The 20551-nt window shown below is 37.2% G+C and overlaps 1 protein-coding gene across 1 annotated transcript; it reads left to right on the forward strand.

The window, feature by feature from the left end:
• Positions 1-1135: 1135 nt before the first annotated feature.
• LOC103729074 (olfactory receptor 14A2-like) lies at positions 1136-2098 on the forward strand. Its single transcript, XM_008827047.1, has one exon. The coding sequence runs from the start codon at positions 1136-1138 to the stop codon at positions 2096-2098; it is 963 nt and encodes a 320-aa protein (XP_008825269.1).
• Positions 2099-20551: the final 18453 nt, after the last annotated feature.

A 20551-nucleotide genomic window follows, 5' to 3' on the forward strand; every position in this document is an offset into this window, starting at 1 on the left:
CATTTCCTAGCTTTCTCATGTGTGCCAGCCTTTAAATCAAGGGTTCACAAAAATCTGCTGTCTTATTTGGAACAGGTATTAAATTCTGTTTTTAGGCAAAACATTGGACAGGACTTAGTTGAGACAATTAGCAAACATATTGCCATTGCTTTTAGAAAAAAAATAGGTACAGCTAAATACCTTGCTTATTATGAAGGTCCTTATAGTTTGCATCATTTCACATGCAACATCTTACTCATCTTCAGTGAAGGTTTAATTTCTATCCAGTGATGTTATTCACCACTGATATCATCCTACTTGTTAGAGATAGTTTATTTATCTAGTTTTTTGGTATCATTTGCTTCAATTTTGGTGTTATAAGAGTATAAATATCATTTGTGAGTGAGATGATGAGAGTCTGCCCATCTATTAGTGGGTAGAGAGTAAAAAAATGAGAGGGAAAGGAAGAGATTGGTGTGCTAGGAGTGGTTAGTATTCATCTATAACATATTCTTCTCTCACTTATCAATTACTATTTTATTTTCTCATTATAATGATATAACCACAGAATTATAAGTCTCTTTTTTTATTATTTTTGTGCTCTTTTTATTTTTTCATAGTACTGTGGATCAAATCTAGAGCTTTGTGCCTTCAAGGCAAGCACAGGATCAAAGACCTACATCCCCAACCCATTTTGTACATTTGAATAATGCATATAAGAAAATTAAGTATTTAAAATCCTGTGTATATGTAACTTAATATTTGAAACATGACTTATTAGAAAACAATTCTACATTATCCTTTCAGATTCACTGTTTTCCAGAATGTCTATCTAGAATTTTAACTCAGGAAAAATTTTATAAAATATTACTAATCTATATGTTAAGTCCACTAAAATAGTTTGACATTTTCTCTCTAAACCATGCACCCTGCTACTATCACTGCAATACATATTGAAAGAGACATATTGAGAAGTTCATGAAGAACATACATGTATTAAAGAGAATAAAAATGTTCATGTTTTATAGGCATTATGTAACAGTTGCATCTTAGAGATACTGAAATTGCAATACGTTATTACTAAGGGAAAGGTTCAGCATGAGCTCTGCATGTATCTTTTCCTTCTTTGTCTCACAGTAGGTGAACAGCAGACAACATGACCAACCACACAGTGGACACAGATTTCTTCCTCATGGAATTCTCTCACAGCCAGCAGCTCCAGGTGCTCCAGGGCTTTCTGTTTCTGCTGATTTACTTGGTGTCTCTCATGGGGAACCTTCTCATCATCATGCTTGTCACTGTGGATCAGTGTCTTCACACCCCCATGTACTTCTTCCTGAAGAACTTGTCCTTCCTTGATGTGTGCCTCATTTCAGTAACAGTCCCAAAGCTCATTCTCAGCTCTTTGTCTCACAGGAGCGCTATCTCATTCCCAGGATGTGTGTGTCAGGTCTTGTTTGTGGTTCTCTTTGCCACATCTGAGATTTTCCTCCTCACAGCCATGTCATATGACCGCTATGTGGCCATCTGTCACCCGCTGCACTATGATGTCATCATGAACAGGGCAGTGTGTATACAGATGGTAGGTGCCTCTTGGCTATTTGGAAGTCTCTTTGGGGTCTTATATTCATATGGCTCCTTTTCGTTATCTTTCTGTAGTTCCAGAAAAGTGCCACAGTTCTTCTGTGATGTCCCCTCTCTACTGAAGATTTCTTGCTCAAAGATGCATGTCACCATTGACTTTAGTATCATCTTTGGAGTTGTGTATGGATTTTTCTGCTTAGTGTCCATAGTTTTTTCATATGTTTACATTTTCAACACAGTGCTGAGAATGCCCTTGTTACAAGGGAGGTCAAAAGCCTTTTCTACCTGCATGCCCCATCTCATAGTTGTCACTACATTTTTAGTTACGGCGGTTACTGCCTATTTGAAACCAGTTCCTGATTCCCCACAGCTTCTGGACTTTTTGGTGTCTGTTTTCTATTCTGTGATGCCTCCATCTATGAATCCTATAATATACAGCCTGAGGAATACGGAAATCAAAGCTGCTTTGTGGAACGTGTTATGGAAACTAGATTATTATGAGTTTTATAGGGGAAAAAACAGTCATGGTAGGTAGAAAGGCTACTTGATAAGTTTTGTATTAACAGCTTTGTCTGTATTTCCAAATACACATTTTCTTTACGATATGCAAAGAGTCCAGTGTCATAGTTGTGATAAATAATTGATTTTGATGTTTTAGAAAGAGGTTTTCAAGTTCATAATCCTGAGTCAACTACAATTATCTCAAAACCTGCATGAGCTGAGTATTTGCTACTTAAAGTGCATCTGCACATTTCTAACCTCAGAAGCACTGTGAAAAACTTCTGAATGATGTAAGAAAACTGTCCTCTTCAAACTACTTGAGACCTCTTGAGTACATTTCTTTACATTGCAAAGACATCTTGCATATGTAAGATAATCAACAGGGAGATCATTCTAGTATCCACAGTGAAATCACAACAACCCTTAAAAGCTGAGGAATAGTTAAGGTTTTGCTTAGAGAAATTAAGGCTGATGTGAGGTTGAAGTTATATTGTGAAAATTGAAGGTGGAAGTTTTTTTACTGTTCCAACTTAAGTTCTGCCTCTAGGGCCTGGAAAAAGAAGAAACATATCTTCTACTAGAGACTGAGGAGAGGAATATAGTCTTATCTGCCCCGTTCTACATCCCCAGGATTTGAACAGTGTGACTTGTGGGCACTTCTAAATTGCGAAAGTGGAGAAATAGTAGCTGTTTTAATTCAATACAAAAATTTGCTAAGACATATTTGCCTAAATCATCTTAAGTCGTGTCTAACTCATAATTTCTCATATGAGCAAGTATGCACAAAGTCTATAAAGTTAAGGATATTGAAAAGAACAAATAGAATTCTGACTCAGAATTTGTACTGTATATGAAAAAAATCTACAATTTTGATGCATTAACTCATTACAAATGAATACATTTGATATATTTGCTTTAATATCCATTTTTGCATTATGTCAGTTGTATTGTTTTTTTTTTTATTAGAAGCATTTCATTACAGCTTTAACATACCCAATAACAGTTTCTAGAGTAAAGATACATCTCTTTCAAAAGTGGCTATAAAATTTTTAGGTTTGGGCTATATCATTTTTTAAAAACCTTTTATTTACTATTTTTATGTTATCTATACCAGTATATTGCCTTCACATGTATAAGTGCACCCATGTCATGCAATGCCCATGGAGACCAGAAGAGGGTATTGAATCCCCTGGAAGTGGAATTATGGATGGTTGTTAGCCGCCATGTGGGTACTGGAAATTGAACTTGGATCTTCTGGAAGAACAATAAGTGGTCTTAACTGATTTAAAAAATTTTAATTTATTAACCTGTATCAATTTGACTCAGACCTTGGGAGTGCTATTAAAATGAGACAGAGTTTTCTTGAATATGTTCAATTTAATAATTCCTCAATTCATGGTTTGGTAATTTCTATTGATATTCTATTTGTTAAAAATTATTCATTTTAGCTGCCAGATATTTTGAAAAAATTCTCAATTTCTGTTTTAAATGCCTATTTCTGTTTTGTAAAAAATATTTTATTTATTATTTTTATTTTACGTGTCTGAGTGTATTGCCTGCATGTAGGTAAGTGCACCTGTGTCATGCAATGCCCAGAGGTCAGAAGAGGGCTTTGGATTCCCCTGGAACTGGAGTTAAGGATGGTTCATAGCTGCTATGTGGGTGCAGGGGATCGAACCCAGGTCCTCTGCAAGAGCAGTCAGTGCTCTTAATTACTGAGCTATCTCTCCAATCTCTATTTCTGTTGTTTTGAAGAATATTTAGCAAATTTATTTTATTGTATTGGAAGATAAAAAATCAACTGAAAGTTTAGAGCAGAGCGTTTATGGAAGCATATAGAGTGTGACCAGCTCTTAGAAGAGTGTTTTCTATGTAGCCCAAGAATAGTTTAAACACTCTACAGAACAGATTGGAGAGTGTGAACACTGTTTACGTGTGAGTGAGTTTTATGCCTTAAATTGCTGTGTGGTGTGTGGAAACAGAGGAGGAAACAAACATTAAAAAACCTACAGTGTAGTGGCTGGATAGACTGCTCAGCAGTTAAGAACACTGGTTGTTCTTGCAAAAGACCCAAGTTCGAATCCCAGCACCTACATGGCAGCTAACAACTGCCCATAACTCCAGTCCCAGGGGAACCAACAGCCTCTTCTGACCTCCACAGGCATTGTACAACACTGTTGCACTTACCTACATGCAGGCAATACACACATACACATAAAATAAATAAATAAAGAAATAAATAAATAAATAAATAAATAAATAAACCTACAGTGTTAACAAGAGGGTCACAAAGCAGGCAAACACGATTTATGGAAATTCCAATAGGATAGAGGAAATAGGCACCAGATAGTCTACAAAAAAGAATGACTGAGAATCTCACAGATTTTTTGAGAGTCATGGACACATGATTTCAAGAAGCTTAAGAAACGTCAACAAAATGAACCCAAACAAACTTACTAAAAGGTATATTGCAATCAAACAGTCAAAAGTGAAAGAATTCCATTGTGTACACAAAACCTATTTTCATTATTCATTTATCAGCTGATGGAAATCTAGGCTGATTCCATTTCTTAGTTATTGTGAATAGAGAAACTATGAACATAAATGTGTAAGTATCAGTATGATAGGTTAGAGAGTCTTTTGGGTTTATGCCCATAAATGTAATTGCTGGATCATAGAGGCTGCACCCGTTTCCAGTCCTATCAACAGTGTAAAGTGTTTCCCTTTCCTCATATCCTTGACTATATTTGTCATTTGTTTTCTTCATAATGACAATGCTTACTGAAGTGAAGTGGGATCTCAAAGTAGTTTGGATTTTAATTCCCTTCATGGCTCAGAATGCTGACCACTTTAAAAAATCTTAGCCATTGGTATTTTCTTCTTTTGAGAATGTTCTGTTCAATTCTATAGCTTTTTATTTCTTGTTGTATTTGGTTTTTACATTGATAGTTTATTTTTAGTTCTTCTTATGTGCAAAATATTAATACTATGTCCAATATAACTTGACAAATATTTTTTCCCATTAAAAACTAAGAGACTTGCATTGAGCTTCCATGTATTAATGGACAAGACTGCTCTCAGAAGTCATAGATTTCAAAATCAAAGTCTCAACACCAGTTTCAGGATAGCTACCTATAACTTTTTGGCCAGAGAACCCCCAGAGGCTCTCACAACAACACAGATTCTTGTCAATGATTTTGTCACGAACCAGAACCAGACAGTAAGGTTCTATTTCTGAGGACAGAATACACTTTGGATACATCTCCTCACTGGTGGCTAGCCTGCATAGAGTCAGACGGTGCAATGCAAGTTATCTGGGGGAGGAAAGTTATTCATGATCTCATCCAGCTTTGAATCCTCTGTGATGAACTGCCAGACAAGATATTCCCTCTGGTGGAATAGTAGAACAAATGTTTCTGGGTTAACTAACCACTTCCCAATTTGTACTAAGGCTGCTCCATGAGGACTATCTGCATCATACTATGAACCTGTTCAAAAAGCCTATGACTGGGGAGTTACCAGGTCCTAGGCAGGGAAATACTATTCATAATCGTTTAATGGATATGTTAAGTGTTTTCTAAGTATTTAAGCTTAAACTTGTAAACTAGTACAGTTTTCAGCCTTGCTCACATAAATCTTTTTTGGCAATGGGTGATGATAAAAGTTGATATTCAGAACTGATCATAATGTTGAGAATAATCGACTGCTGAGTTCACACCTGAAAATGGCACATTTATGTCACCCCCTTTGATACCCAGGCTCATGTGTGGAATGTTTGATTCTCAGCTGGTAGTGATATTTTTGAAATTGTTGGAAACTACAGGTGGATGTGTATCAGTGGGATGTGCTTTAGAAAGTTTGCCTGTTCCCTGGTCTCTCTGTTTCCATTCTTTTAGCTTAGCAGCTCCACTCTGGAATACTCTCCTGTCCATGGTGAACCAAAACCTCTGAAACCAGGAGCTTTCTTACTGTATTGTTATGTGGGGCATTTTGTCACTTCAAGAGAAATAAATAATACAGAAAACTGGTGCAAAAATGTGTTGAATGCTGTGATTATTCTGGGTGTAAATCAGAAGCCTGTGGACTTGTTTGTGGGGAGTTATTGAAAAAGTTTAGAACTAAACTTTTTAAAAATTATTTATTTATTTGAGACTAGGGACCCAGACTTTAGCAGACTGCCTGAGAGTGCCTGGATCCCACCTCCACATGGCATTGAGCTTACCAACATTGCACTGTACTCATCCTCTTATGTTGGGACCACATGTGGCCCCTCCCACTGCTCTGGTAAGAGGTTTCTGTCCTCTACAGTAGGGACTCATACCTTAGCAGACTGCCAAAGTGTGCCTGGATCTGGCCTCTATCAACTACATTGGGACCACCTGCTGTCCATCCCACTATCCCAGTTCTAGGTTTCTCTGGCCTTTAGTAGGGGCCTAGGCCTTTTCAGACTGCCTAAGAGGGCCTAAATTGGGCCTCCCCTTAGCGGGCTTCCCAAATTGTGCTGTGACTCCTTGGTAGTAGGGACCCAGATCTTAGGAGGAAGCCTGAGAGTACTTGACTGGGACCTGATTTGGCCCTCTGTGGGAGTTCCGCAGTAGCTGGACTTAAAAATTCTGGTCCCTCCAATGTTATGGCCTGATCAATTCGGTTTGACCTGGGATTGAAACTTGGCAGAGGATACCAGATATATTTCTTATATTTTTCTTGTGGCTTTGTGCATGCTCCTTCCCCGTGACCTGTAGCCAATGACGGGAGCTTTTGGGAGGCTGGTTAGTCAGTGACGGGTAAGATCTTCTCAGAGCAGAGCAGATCACTGGCCGATCAACCTAAGGGCTTTGCTCTGGCAGAGGGCGACCTAAGACAGGCATGGTCTTTCCATCCTGAACTTGGCATTTATTAAACAAAAAAGGAGGAAATGTTGGGAGCTTTACTATCAACACAGCCATTGTTGCATTAGATTGTGGCAGCTTGCCTTGACTTAAGCTTTGAAGAAGGAATGATGCCACTTTAAGAGCTTCCCTGCTCTCTGCTTCTGTGGTCAGAGTTGACAGGTTATGCTTCCCTGATTAATTGGCTATCCTGGATACATAACTAAAGAGTTCTGTTTCAGTTTATGGGCACTGAAGTCTCTCAGCACTGATAGCTTGGTTTCTATACAGAAATCATGAATTATAGTAGTTGTTAAGAGTAATCATAAGCAGTACACATTATATTTAGATACTATAAACATTATGCAGCTAAATCTTGGATACTGTAAACTTTATGTGAGTTTCACCTAGTGAGGTAATGTAGTAACATATTGTATCCTTGGTAATTGCCTGGTTACTTTCTGTTAGTGATGCATCCTTAGTTATTCCTTGGTTACTCCTTGGTTACTCCAGATCTGATTCCTATATAAGCTTTGTTTGATTCATAATAAACATGCACTGGCATCTAAACCTCTGCATCTATAGTATCTTAATTTATATCTGTCGGGGTCCCCAAGCCCACCAGGCTTGGTTTGTGGTCACTGTACCATGACACTCCAATATAAAATCTAAGAGAACCTGAAGCCTGTCCTAACCAGATTTACATACCTAATAAGAAAACAACCAAGGCACACCAATAATATAAATAGAAGCAGACTTCAACTCAACAAAAGAAGGCTTGAATTTCAAACTAGAATCACAAAAAAAGGTAGAAACGGGGGCAAACTCCAAAATTCCTTCTATCAGCCAGCATCACTCTAATACCAAAACCAGGTAAAGACACAACCAAAAAAGAAAATTATAGACCCATATCCTTAATGAACATAGAAGTAAAAATTCTCAACAAAATACTTGCAAACTGCATAGAAACACACATCAAAAGAATCATCCAAAATGATCAAGTAGGATTTATTCCAGAGATACAGAGATGGTTCAATATACATAGGTCAATAAATGTCACAAATCACATAAATGGACTCAAGGTAAAAAAATCACATGATCTTCTCAAAAATGCAGAAAAAGCCTTTGATAAAATTCAGCATACATTCATGAAAACAATCCTAAAGGGAATTAGACTGGAGGGAACATAACTCAAAATAATTAAAGCTAAATAAACCCACAGCCAATATCATTATAAATGGGGAAAAAACATGGAAGCATTCCTATTAAAATCAATAACCAGACAGAGATTTCCACTATCTCCACTCCTTTTAAATATAGGGCTTGAAACTCATTCTAGAGCAATAAGAGAAGGAAGGTAAATGAGTACTAATTGGAAAACAAGAGGTCAAAGTATCCCTTTTTGCAGACAATATGATACTGTACCTAAGAGATCCCAAAAAATTCCAGCAGAAAACTCCTAGAACTGGTTAACTTTTTCAGTAAAGTGGCAGGTTATGAAATTAATCTACAAAATTAGTAGCCCTTATATATAACAATAACAAGCAATTGGAGGAAGAGTACATGAAGACCCCCGCATTCACAATAGCCTCAAAGAAAATCTCAGAATAAACCTGACCAAAGACATTAAAGATCTCTACAATAAAAAATTTAAGTCTTTAAAGAAAGAGATTAAGGAAGACACCAGAAATGGAAGAACCTCTTCTGCTCATGGATAAGAAAAGTTACTATTGTGAAAATGGTGATTCTACCAAAAGAAATATATAGATTCAATGCAATCCCAATCAAAATTTCCATGACATACATCGTAGAATTAGAAAAAAAAATCCTAAAATACATATGGAAGCAGAAAATGACCTGGACAGCCAAGGTATCCCTGAGCACAGAGAACAATACTGGGGCGATTACTATACCAGATCTCAAACTATATTACAGAGATATAGTCATAAAAAAAGCATAGTACTGGCACAAAAATAGACACATAGATCAATGGAACATAACTGAAGACCAAACATGAGTACACAGAATTTCAGCCACCTGATATATGACAAAGGCGCCAAGAACACACAATGAAGGAAAGACACCATCTTCAACAAATGGAGCTGGTGAAACTGGATCTCCATTTGTAGAAGAATGAAACTAGGCCATTATCTTTCACCTTGTATAAAAGTCAACTTCAAATGGATCAAAGACTTCAACATGAAACTTGAAACTCTGCAACTGTTAGAAGAAAATATTTCAGTAACCTTCAATGTATCAGTGTAGGAAAGAATTTTCTTAATCAGATATCGATTACTCAGGAATTAAGGCAAAAAAAAAATCAGAGTGGGACCTCATAAACTGAAAACCTTCTGTACAGAAAAAGAAACAACCAAGAAAGTGAAGATAAAACCTACAGAGTGGGAGAAACTCTTCACCAGTGACACATCTGACAGAGGTTTATCATACATAATATATAAAGAACTCAAAAAAAAGACAAAAAATAAAGACCCAATTAAAAGATGGGGGCTGGAGAGATAGGTCAGCAGTTAAGAACACTGGTTGTTCTTGCATGCAAAAGACCCAGGTTCAAATCCCAGCACCCACATGGAAGCTAATAACTGTCCATAAGTCCAGTCCCAGGGGATCCCACATCCTCTTCTGACCTCTGCGGCCACAGGTGCACTTACCTACATGCAGGCAATACACACATACATATAAAATAAAATAAAATAAAATATTAAAAAAGATGGGCTAAAGATCTAAACAGAGAGTTCTCAAAAGCAGTAATTAAGATGGCTAAGAAACACATTAAACATGTTCAGTATCTCTAGTAATTAGGGAAATGCAAATTAAATCCCCCTTAAGATTTCATCTTACCCCAGTCAGACTGGTTAAGATCAGAACAAATGAAACCAACTGCTGGCAAGTATGTGGAGAAAAGGGAATGCTCATTCACTGCCAGTGGGATTGCAAACTCATGAACCCTTATTGAAAGCAGTGGGGAAAAAGCCTTAAAAACTAAAAATGAACCTACCATATAACCCAGTTATACTTTTCCTTAGCATAAACCCAAAAGACTCATTCTATTGCAGAGATACTTGTACAACTGTATTTGTTGCTGCTCTTTTCATAATAGCTAAGAGATAGATGCAACCTAAGTGCCCCTCAACTGACTAGTAGATAATGAAAATGTGGTGCATTTACACAATGGAGTTCTACTCACTGGTAAAGAAAGATGAAATCATGAAAATTTCAAGTAAATGGATGGAACTCAAAACTGTCTTACTAAGTGAAGTAATACCGACTCAGAAAAACCAAAGACATATATTCTCTCTCATTTGTGGATCCTAGTACCAAATCCTTATATGTGAGTAAATATCTTGATGTAATTACAGGAACCAGAAAAATGGAAGGGAACCAGGGAGGTAAAAGGAAAGAAGGAAACAGTAGGAGACAGATGTTACTAAGGGAGAAATGTGTAAAATTGGAGTAGTTAAATGGGAGGGGGAAGAGTGAGGGTTATATAAGGAACTATGGGATAAAAGGCAAGGAGCTCAAGAGAGGTCAGACTGTAGCAGACAGGAATTATCAAGTTAGAAATGTGGATAATGGAGACACTTTAAATAGGGAGGGCAAGGAGGAAGTTTAGACAGATGAGAGAGAGAGAGAGAGAGAGAGAGAGAGAGAGAGAGAGAGAGAGGATAAATAATGCCTAGCTAGTATAAGAAACAGAGGGAATCATATTATTCCAAAAATTTTCTGAAAAAGTACAAATGCAATATCTCTACATGAGTCCATGTGTATAGCTGAAGGCTACATAAAAGAAACAGTGCCAGACAGGAGAAACCTTCCTTTGAGTTGATGGCCAGGGTAATCAAAGAGACTCTCAAAATTACACATACTATTGCCACAGTCCTTTATTGCCTCCCAGAACTTGAAGGTAAGACCCTATTGCTGAAGACAGGACATACTTCAGACCCAGGATTTGGAGAAATTGAGCTAGAACTGACCTGGAAGCCACCTCCTGTGAGGGCTTGCTCTCATAGCTTTGGAAAGCACTATGCAAGCTAGTAATGGAGAATATCAATTGATGATCCAACCCCAGCTTCAAGACCTAAAACCCACATCAATGACTGACACAGAAAACGACATTGGCACTTTGGGGGTGTGGTAATCATCAGCTAACTAATTGGACTTAAAGCACACTCAATTGGAGTTAAAGCACACTCTGCGTGGTACTGTAAACATAACCAAATACACATATATGTAGGGGTCATAGAACTTAGAGAAAACTCCAAGCCATAGATAAATGAAGTTTCTTACTATGTGCATAATATGGACACTTAAATGTATAGACAAGTATAACAATCAACCATCAAAGAAACTCTTTTTTCAACTGACAGAGTCTATTGCAGAGTTCCCCAACTGGTCACACACAAAGATTGTCTGTGAATTGCCCAAGCCTAATTGGCATATCTACGATGCAACCTCTACACCTTAAACCTCATGGCACATAGAATAAGGGAAAAGGAGAACACTAATGCACCTTTCAATTCTCATCAATGAAGCTCCCTCACACAAGAGAGGGATATGAGCGCAAAAGGTCATAAATGCCCAAAATGTAGAGACTAAGAGTCTACTAAGAGTGGGCCCTGGGACAGGACTCCTATATTAAAATCCACCCACCCAGGGCACAAGGACCATTGTGTAAGAGGAGGCAGAAAGATTGCAAGAGTCAGGGAAGGGGTGCACGACCATATGCAAATAGATTCCTATAGTCTTCTAGAGTCCTTCTCATATGAACCTATAGCAATGGTGTTAGCATGCACAAGACCCATGCAAGCTCACGTACAAAAATCCAGCTGAAAATTATGGAAATGTACAGCAGTCCCCAATCTTCATTGAAGAATTATTGGCAGCTGAGTGAGGAAGAGGTAACCTCAAAGGGAGGGACTCTAGATAGGCTGACTAGACCTGAGTGGATGAACTTGCACTGAGGAATGTCTGGGGACACTAACTTGACAAGATACAGCTTTACACAAATGACAGAATATATGAATTCCAGTGGTGGGGGCTATCAAAGGCGGCCAATGGGGAAGAGGGCAAAATGATAAGGTGTTCTGTATGAAGTACACTGAAATGCAATAAGCATTATTATTTTTTTACTTTATTTTATGCATATAAGTGTATTACCTTCACGTGTAAAAGTGAACCCACAACCTGAAATGCCAGCAGTGGTCAGAAAAGGGCATCATGTACCCTGGGACTGGAGTTATGGATGGGTGTTAGCTGTCATGTGGATGCAGGGAACCAAGCCTGGTTCCTCTGCAAGAGCAGCCAGTGCTCTTAACTGCTCATCCATCTCTCTAGTTCTCCAATGACATTATTCACATACACTGAAAATAAATCCTAAAATTTTTATGGAAGGAAAAGCATTGCCCATATCAGTGATGGAAGTAAAATGCCTGATTTCAAAATACTATTCAGGACCACAGTAATGAAACTGCATTGTACTGGCACAAAAACGTGTAGGCGAGTAGAGAAGTACCAAGGATGTAGAAATAAATCCACGCAGGTATACATCTTTTACCATCAGAGAAATGCAAACCAAAATTACACTGAGATTCCATTTCATCCCAGTCAGAATGTCACTTATTAAAAAATCAAACAGCAACCAATGCTGAGGAGGAGGTAGGGAAAAAGAATCCTTATGCACTGTTGAAGTCAATGTAAGTAAGGGCAGTCACTATAGAAATGGGTGTGGAGACGCCCCAGTCCCTAACAAAAGACTTTTCAGTAACATTTGGCATTTAATTGGAATAGGAATATTATGTCACTGCATCTGCTACTTTTCCAATCCCAGATTTGACTAGTTCAACAATCCAACAAACCTCTTCTTATAGACTGATCAACTTTACATCAAGGTGGACTGAACTGGCTAATGCTGCACTGACTGCAGTGGAAGTGGCCACCTCAACCATGTCAGTAGCTAGGCAAAGTTGGATAAAGATTTCAACCAGGAAATCATTGAAAGTGACACCTGTAGGGATTTCATAGAAGATCTTCTCAGTGACTTCTTCCAGGACAACCACCAGTACAATCAACAGGGAAAGGTGAAGCTGTGGAATGTAAATGCAAATTTTGAACACTGTTTTGGTCACTTTAAAGTCACCAGCTGCTCCCCACTCAGTGAGAAACAAGCAACCATGACTGGATGGAGTTTTCCTCAAGGATATCAGAGAAATGGGGGAAATGACACAATAGAACCAAAAAGATGCAGAACATATTAAGAAGATACGTTAAAAACCTATACTGTTATACAATCTAAATAAATGGAAGAATTTTTAAATTTAATGGACCCACTGAAGTTAAACCAAGAACAGATCAACAACTTAGACAAACTCAATGAAAAAAGAAATCAAGACAGTAATACAAAGTCTCCCAACTGAAAAAAAAAAGCCCAGGTCCAAATGGATTCCCAACAGAATTTTTATAAGACCTTCAAAGAGGATCTACAGCCAATACTACTAAAATATTTAAAACCATATAAACACACAGAGAGCTTCTGAACTCCTTCTATGAACAAAATGGTACTCTAATACAAAAACCAGGTAAACACATACACACACACACACACACACAGACACACACACACACCACCGATACACGGGGGGGGGCACTATTGATTCATATCTCTTAAGATCACAGATGTAAAAATTCTCAACAAAATACAAATCACATATAAGTACACATCAAAGAGATCATCTACCATATTAATTTGACTTTCTTCCAGAGATGCAGGTCTGGTTCAATATAGGTAAGTCAATAACTATGATAAAAGATATAGACAAAACTCACACAATCATCTCAATAGATGCAAAAAAGGCTTTGACAAAATCCAACATGAATTCAGGGTCAAAGTTCCAGGGGGAATTGGACTGGTTGGAATGTATCTCAATATAATTAAGGTTATATACAGTAAATGCATAGCCAACATCATTCTAAATGGAAAAAAAAAAAACTTAAAACATTTCCACTAAAATCAGGCACCAGAAAAGGCTTGTCCCATTCCTTTTCAATACAATGCTTGAGCAATATGACAAGAAAAAAAATTAAAGGAGAACTAGTGAGAAAAGAAGATATCCGATTATTACACTTTTCTGAAGTTATATTATGCACAAGAGGTACCAAAAATTCCACCTGAAATTTTGTAGAAAATATCACACTTTGAGCAAAGTGTCAGGATACAAAACCAGTTTACAAAAATCAGTAGTCTTTCTATATATCAAAAACAAACAATCAAAGAGTTCATGGGAACTCCTTTACAACAGTCTCAAAAATATCTAGGAAAAAAATCTAACCAAATATATTAAAGATTTCTAAAGTGAAAACTGTAATTTTCTGAGGAAAGAGATTGAGGAAGATCCAAGGATATGGAAAGATATCTTATGTTAATGAAATGGTAGAATTAATACTGTGAAAATGATCATCTTACCAAAAGTAAGGTGTGGGTTCAATGCATTCCCAACCAAAATCTCCCTGACATTCTTCACAGAAAGAGAAAAAAAATAGAAAATTAATATGGAATCACAAAACAATTAGAATACCAAAATAATCCTGATCACAAAGAGAAATGCTGGGGGGAATACTATACAAGATCTCCAACTATATTAAAGAGCTATAGCTATAAAACAGCATGCTACTGTCTCAGAAAAAAATACGTGGCTTGATAGAACAAAATAGAAGAACAAGACATGAGTGTGTATAATTTCAGCCACCTGGTACTTGACGAAGGTGTCAAGAACACACACTGGAAGAAAGATAACAGTTTTAACAAATGGTGCTGGAAAAACTGTGTAGAAGAATAAAGAATAAAGAATCTCCATGTGTAGAAGAATAAAATTAGACCCATACATAACCTGCACAAAAGTCAACTTGAAATTGATCAAAGACCTCAATGTGAAATGTGAAATGCTGAAATTGTTAGAAGAAAACATAAGCAATATGCTATAAGGTATAGGGGCAAGAAAAGACTTTTTAAAAAATTATTTATTATTTTTATTTTTTGTGTATGAGTATATTGCCTGTATATATGTGAGTGCACCTGTGTCATGCAATGCTGCGGAGGTCAGAAGAGGGCTTCATATTTCCCTGGAACTGGAGTTAAGGAAGGTTCATTGTCACCATGTGGGTGCTGGGAATCAAACTTGGGTCCTCTTCAAGAGCAGTCCTGAGCCATCTCTCCAGCCCCGAAAAGACTTTCTAAATTAGACATCAGTTGCTTAGGAATTAAGGTCAACAATTAACAATTGGGAACTTATTAAAATGAAAAGCTTCTGTACAGCAAACAAAATATACAATTGAGTGAAAATGAAACACACAGAAAGTGGGAGAGAATCTTCAGCAGCTGTACATCTGACAGAGGGTTGTTAGGCAGAATATACAAAGAAGTCAAAAAAAATCAGGTAAACTATCAAATTACAAAATGGGCTATTGATCTGAACAGAGAGCTCTCAAAAGAAATAAAATTGCTAGGAAACACTTTAAAAAGTGTTCAAAGTCCTTAGTAATTAGAGAAATGCAAATCAAAAATATTTTAAGATTTCATCTAACTCTAGTCAGAATGGCTAAAATCAAGAGGAAAAATGACCTCAAATGCTACCAAGGATGCAGGGATGGGCAACCCTCATTCACTGCTAGGAGGATTGTAAACTAGTGCAACCCCCATGGAAATCAGTGTGAAGAATTCCTAAAAAAACTAAAAATAAATATAACATATGATCCAATTATATCACATTTTGGTTCATATTCAAGGGACTCATCCTACTACAGAGACCCTTGCACTTCCATGTTTGTTGTTGCTCTTTTCAAAATAGCCCAGAAATGGAAGTTAAATGTCTCTCAACTGGTGAACGAATAATGAAAATGTGGTAATTTTATCAAATGTAGTCCTATTCAGCAGTAAGGATATATGAAATTATGAAATTTGAAAGTAAATGGATGGACCAAGAAGCCGCTATGCTAACTGAAGTAACACAGACTCAGAAAAAGAAGCAATACATTCTCTTTCTTATTTGTGAATCTTATCTCCAAATCCTATGTGAGTATATGTCCTAATGTAACCACAGGATTCAATGAAATGGAAAGGAACCATGGGGTAAAGTGGAAGGAGCTCAAGCAAAGAGGGTAGTAGGAGACATGTGCTGTCAAGGGGGAACTGGGGAACGTGGACATACTTTCACTGGGCAGCAGCGACTCAGGGTGAGAGAGAGGAGAGATAAATAATACTTAGGAGGTAAGAAAAACTGGAAAGAATTGTATCAGTTCTACTGTTAAATATGCATACAAATTATTTATGAGTGCAGGTGTATAGCTAAATGCTACATAACAAAAGAGAGCACCAGGCACGAGAAACCTCCCTTCAAATTGTTGGTCAGGGTAGACCTAGAGACTTTCCAAATAACACAGGGTATTGCCACAGCCTTTGCTTGTCTCCCAGAACTTGAATGTAAGAACCTATTGCTGAAGACAGGCCACACTTCAGACCCAGGACTTGGTGCCATCAACCTGGAACTGACTTTGAAGCATCGTTCCTAAAGATTAGCTCTCATAGTATCAGAGGATAACATATAAGCTGCCAAGACAGAAAAACCAATCATTTTCCCCATCCAGCTATAAAACCTATCAAACACAGCAATGACTGGTCAAGTGTACTAACTATTGGTGTAGTATAGCACTTTTTTAAAAAAACTTTTACAAATACTTTATTGAAAATTTCATACATGCATATAGGTGTTTCGAACAAATCCATGCCCACTCCCTCTCTTCCAACACCTCCCATATCTCCCCATCACTTTTTTTCTTTTTTTCTTCTTTCATTTAGTTATTTTTACAGGGATTTTGTGTACTCTAACATTCCCCCCTCTGAAAAGGTAACCCTAAAATATTTTAAGGATTAGATATAAGCTCCCAAATACTTTTGACATTTTTGGCCTTTGGAACAGAGTATGTTGCTATCAGTCCCAAGGACATTTTGACTTTTAGCCAAGAAACTAGCTACTTTTCTTTGGGGTCTTTTTACCCAAACTGCCTAGCCAATTCCTACCTCCTGTTCTTATCACACTATCCTCTGAAGGGGTTATTACCCAAGTTGCCAATAGGCATTAGGGAAGCAGACCGCTTTGACTTCTTCCGTGCTGAACATGGACACACTTTTATTTTGGGGTAATCAACAACTGTTTAATTGGGATTAAGACTTGCTCGATGGGAGAGAACTCATGTGTGGGACTGCAAACATAGTCAAATACACATGACTAGAGAGGTCAGAGGTCCTCAAACAACAGGACTTAGACCAACATAGTTTTTTACTGTATTCTAAATATGTATTCTGATATTTACAGAGAAGTGTACCTATCACCAATCATCAGAAAAGCTTCTTTTGGAACAGTTGAAGACTATTATAGAGTTTTCCCCAAGTGGTCTAATGCAGAGAGTAAGTGTCTATGAGATTTCAAGCCCCAAATGACATATCTACAAATCAAACTCTACACCTAAGCCTCAGAGAACACAGTGGAAGAGTGTAGAAAAAATATAAATACATCTTCTGACACTCAACAATGATGCATCATCATGCAACAAATGGTGATGAACCTAAAGTGCAAAGAATAAAAGACTGCAGAGTGCTTGTCCCAGGGTAGGGAATTTATCTCAAACTTTTCCCACCCAGGGATATTTTGGAAGAATTGGTAGAAAGACTATAAGAGCCAGGGATTGTTGATGACCACAAGGAAACAGAGACTGGGAAGTTGCTCATATGAACTTACAGCAATGCATGAGACCCACGCAAGCTCAAACCAGACAAAAACTCCACACCGATGTGCAAAAATGAATAAAAAGCCCAAAACTTAGCTGAGGAACTATTGGAAATAGATGTTTACTAGGAGAGGAAGAGTTGGTTTTCTTTAAGTTAGTGACACTAGATAAGATCACTAGTCTCCAGTGGAATGTGTTACACCAGGGACATTTGTGGACTTGGCTAAATAGGCCCTAACAAATATGACAGAATGCATGAAATCCAGCTGGGGGGCAATCTAGGTTACAAATAGATGAGGGGATCTAAAATTGATAAAGATATATTGTATGAAATTCTCAAAAAAATTAACAAAAATAATAAAAAAATTATTAGTAGAGGACCTGGAGTGGAGGAGTGGTAGGGAGGGCTTAGCAATGAAGAAGATGGTCTGAAGGTGATCAAAATACTGTGTATGAAATTATTGAAGAAACAATAAAGAATGGAATAAAATAAAAGCGATTTAGCTGGGTGTGGTAGCACATGCCTTTAGTGCCAACACTTGGGAGGCAGAGGCAGGTGGATCTCTGTGAGTTCAAGGCCATCCTGGTCCACAAAGTGAGTTCCAGGCCAGCTGGGGCTACAGGGAGACCCTGTCTCAAAAAGACCAAGAAAAAAAAGTGGTGGATGAAATTCCAGATAAAGAATTCAAGAGTGTTTATAAATATGTTAAATCAACTTAAAGAGGGTCCAATAATTTCCAAGTGAAATAGACAGGTGAATGAAATAAGAAAGACAATCTAAAATATGAAAATGTAATTTAATACAGAGATAAAAATACTGAAAAACCCAAATAGGAATGATGATGATAATGAAAAAACACAATAGATAAAATTTAAATTTCTGTGGAAAGCCTCAGTAATAGAATGGGTCATGTAGAAGAGAGACTATCAGTATATTAAGAAAAAAATGAAATTGAATCATTTAGTAATAGTCAATGATAAATTTTCTTTTATGTATGGATGGGATATGTAAGAAATCTAGGATTCCATGAAAAGGCAAAACCCACATATTATAAGTATACAGGAGGGAGAAGAATTTCATGTGAATGGTGGGAAAATATCTTTAAAATATCATAGAAGAGAATTCCCCAAATCTAGGGTTAGGGAAATCCATCCAGATACAAGAGACATACAGAAAAAAGATAGGAACAGACCTGGAAATCCACACACCACATTATATTCAAAACATTAAACGTATAGAAAAAAATATATTGAAAGTTGAAAAAGAGAAACCCATGGCAAAGTCCGACCCATAGATTAGTGTCTGATATTTCAATCCAAACCAAGAAATCAAGAATGGCTTGTATTTATATCCTTCAAATTCTGAAAGACCACATCTGAAAACCAGGTCTAATATACCCAGAAAAACTCTGTCATGAGTGAAGGTGAAAGAAAAACTTTCTATGATAAAAGCAAGAAAGTAATTTAACACCACCAAGCCAGCCACATGGAGGACACCAGAAGGAATACTTGAGTGTGAAGAGAATGATAAGCACACTCAAGGGACAATAGGGGAAAAACTAACAATTCTGTGACACTCATTAAACAAAAGAAGACTAAAAATATCCAAACACAATAAAACTTAAAATATTACAGGAGGCAAAAACACATTTCTGTAATAATATAAATATCAATCTTGTTAATTCACTTGCCAAAAAGGCACAAGCTTGTAGATTGGATTAAAAAACAAACCCTTCTTTTTGCTGCCTCCAAGAAACATGCCACAAAATAGACTTCAAACCAATTCCTGTCAGAATAGAGTTGCTTCATACTGATCAATCAGTTAAGAGGAAATTATAATTTCAAATATATATTCCAAGTACAGACTCACTCAATTTTTTAAGTGTGGTGATTTGAATTAGAATGTTACTCATAGGTTCAAATATTTTGATGCTTGGTCCCCAGTTGGTGGTGCTATTTGGCACAGGATGTGTGGTCTTGCTGGAGTAAGTATGTCACATAGGGATGGCTTTGGGAGTTCATAGCTTGCCTCACATTCCATTCTCTCTCTTTCTTTCTTTCTTTCTTTCTTTCTTTCTTTCTTTCTTTCTTCTTTCTTTCTTTCCTTTCCTCTCTCTCCCTCCCTCCCTTCTTTCTTTCCTACTCTCTCTATTTTCTTTCTTTCTTTCTCTTTCTTTCTTTCTTTCTTTCTTTCTTTCTTTTCTTTCTTTCTTTCTTTCTTCTTTCTTTCTTTCCTTTCCTCTCTCTCCCTCCCTCCCTTCTTTCTTTCCTACTCTCTCTATTTTCTTTCTTTCTTTCTCTTTCTTTCTTTCTTTCTTTCTTTCTTTCTTTCTTTCTTTCTTTCTTTCTTTCTTTCTTCTCTCTCTCTCTCTGTCTCTCTCTCTATCTCCTTCCTGCATATGTTGAAGAGGTGAGATTTCTGGCCACCACCTGCCATGACCCTCTCATCATTATGGACTCTCCCCCTCAAACAATAGGCAGAAATAAACTCTTCTTTGTATAAGTTGTTTTGTTCATGATGTTTTATCCAAAAGAAAATATTACAGAAGTAGGTACCAGGAGCGAAGGTGTTGCTGTGATGATCCCAACCATGTTTTGTGGAGGAATATTGATGATTTTGGAACTTAGAACTAAAAAAACAATTTACTGGTGTAAGCAGTGCTGGCCCACTCAAATAAAGTCTTGTCTTAAGATGTTTCACAGGTAGAGAGACACAAGAACTTAAACGGCAAATGGGTTAGAAACCATTCATGTGATATTTTGTTGAAGAATCTGAATGCCTTCTGTCCATGTCCTAAGAACTCACCTAAGCTAAACTATAATGT

The sequence above is a fragment of the Nannospalax galili genome, unplaced genomic scaffold, assembly GCF_000622305.1.
Source record: "Nannospalax galili isolate Female #2095 unplaced genomic scaffold, S.galili_v1.0 scaffold353, whole genome shotgun sequence".
NCBI classification, from domain to species: Eukaryota; Metazoa; Chordata; class Mammalia; order Rodentia; family Spalacidae; genus Nannospalax; species Nannospalax galili.

Bases quoted from the DNA above. Each gene is read 5' to 3' on its own strand.
- LOC103729074 (XM_008827047.1), top strand. From the start codon at position 1,136: ATGACCAACCACACAGTGGACACAGATTTCTTCCTCATGGAATTCTCT.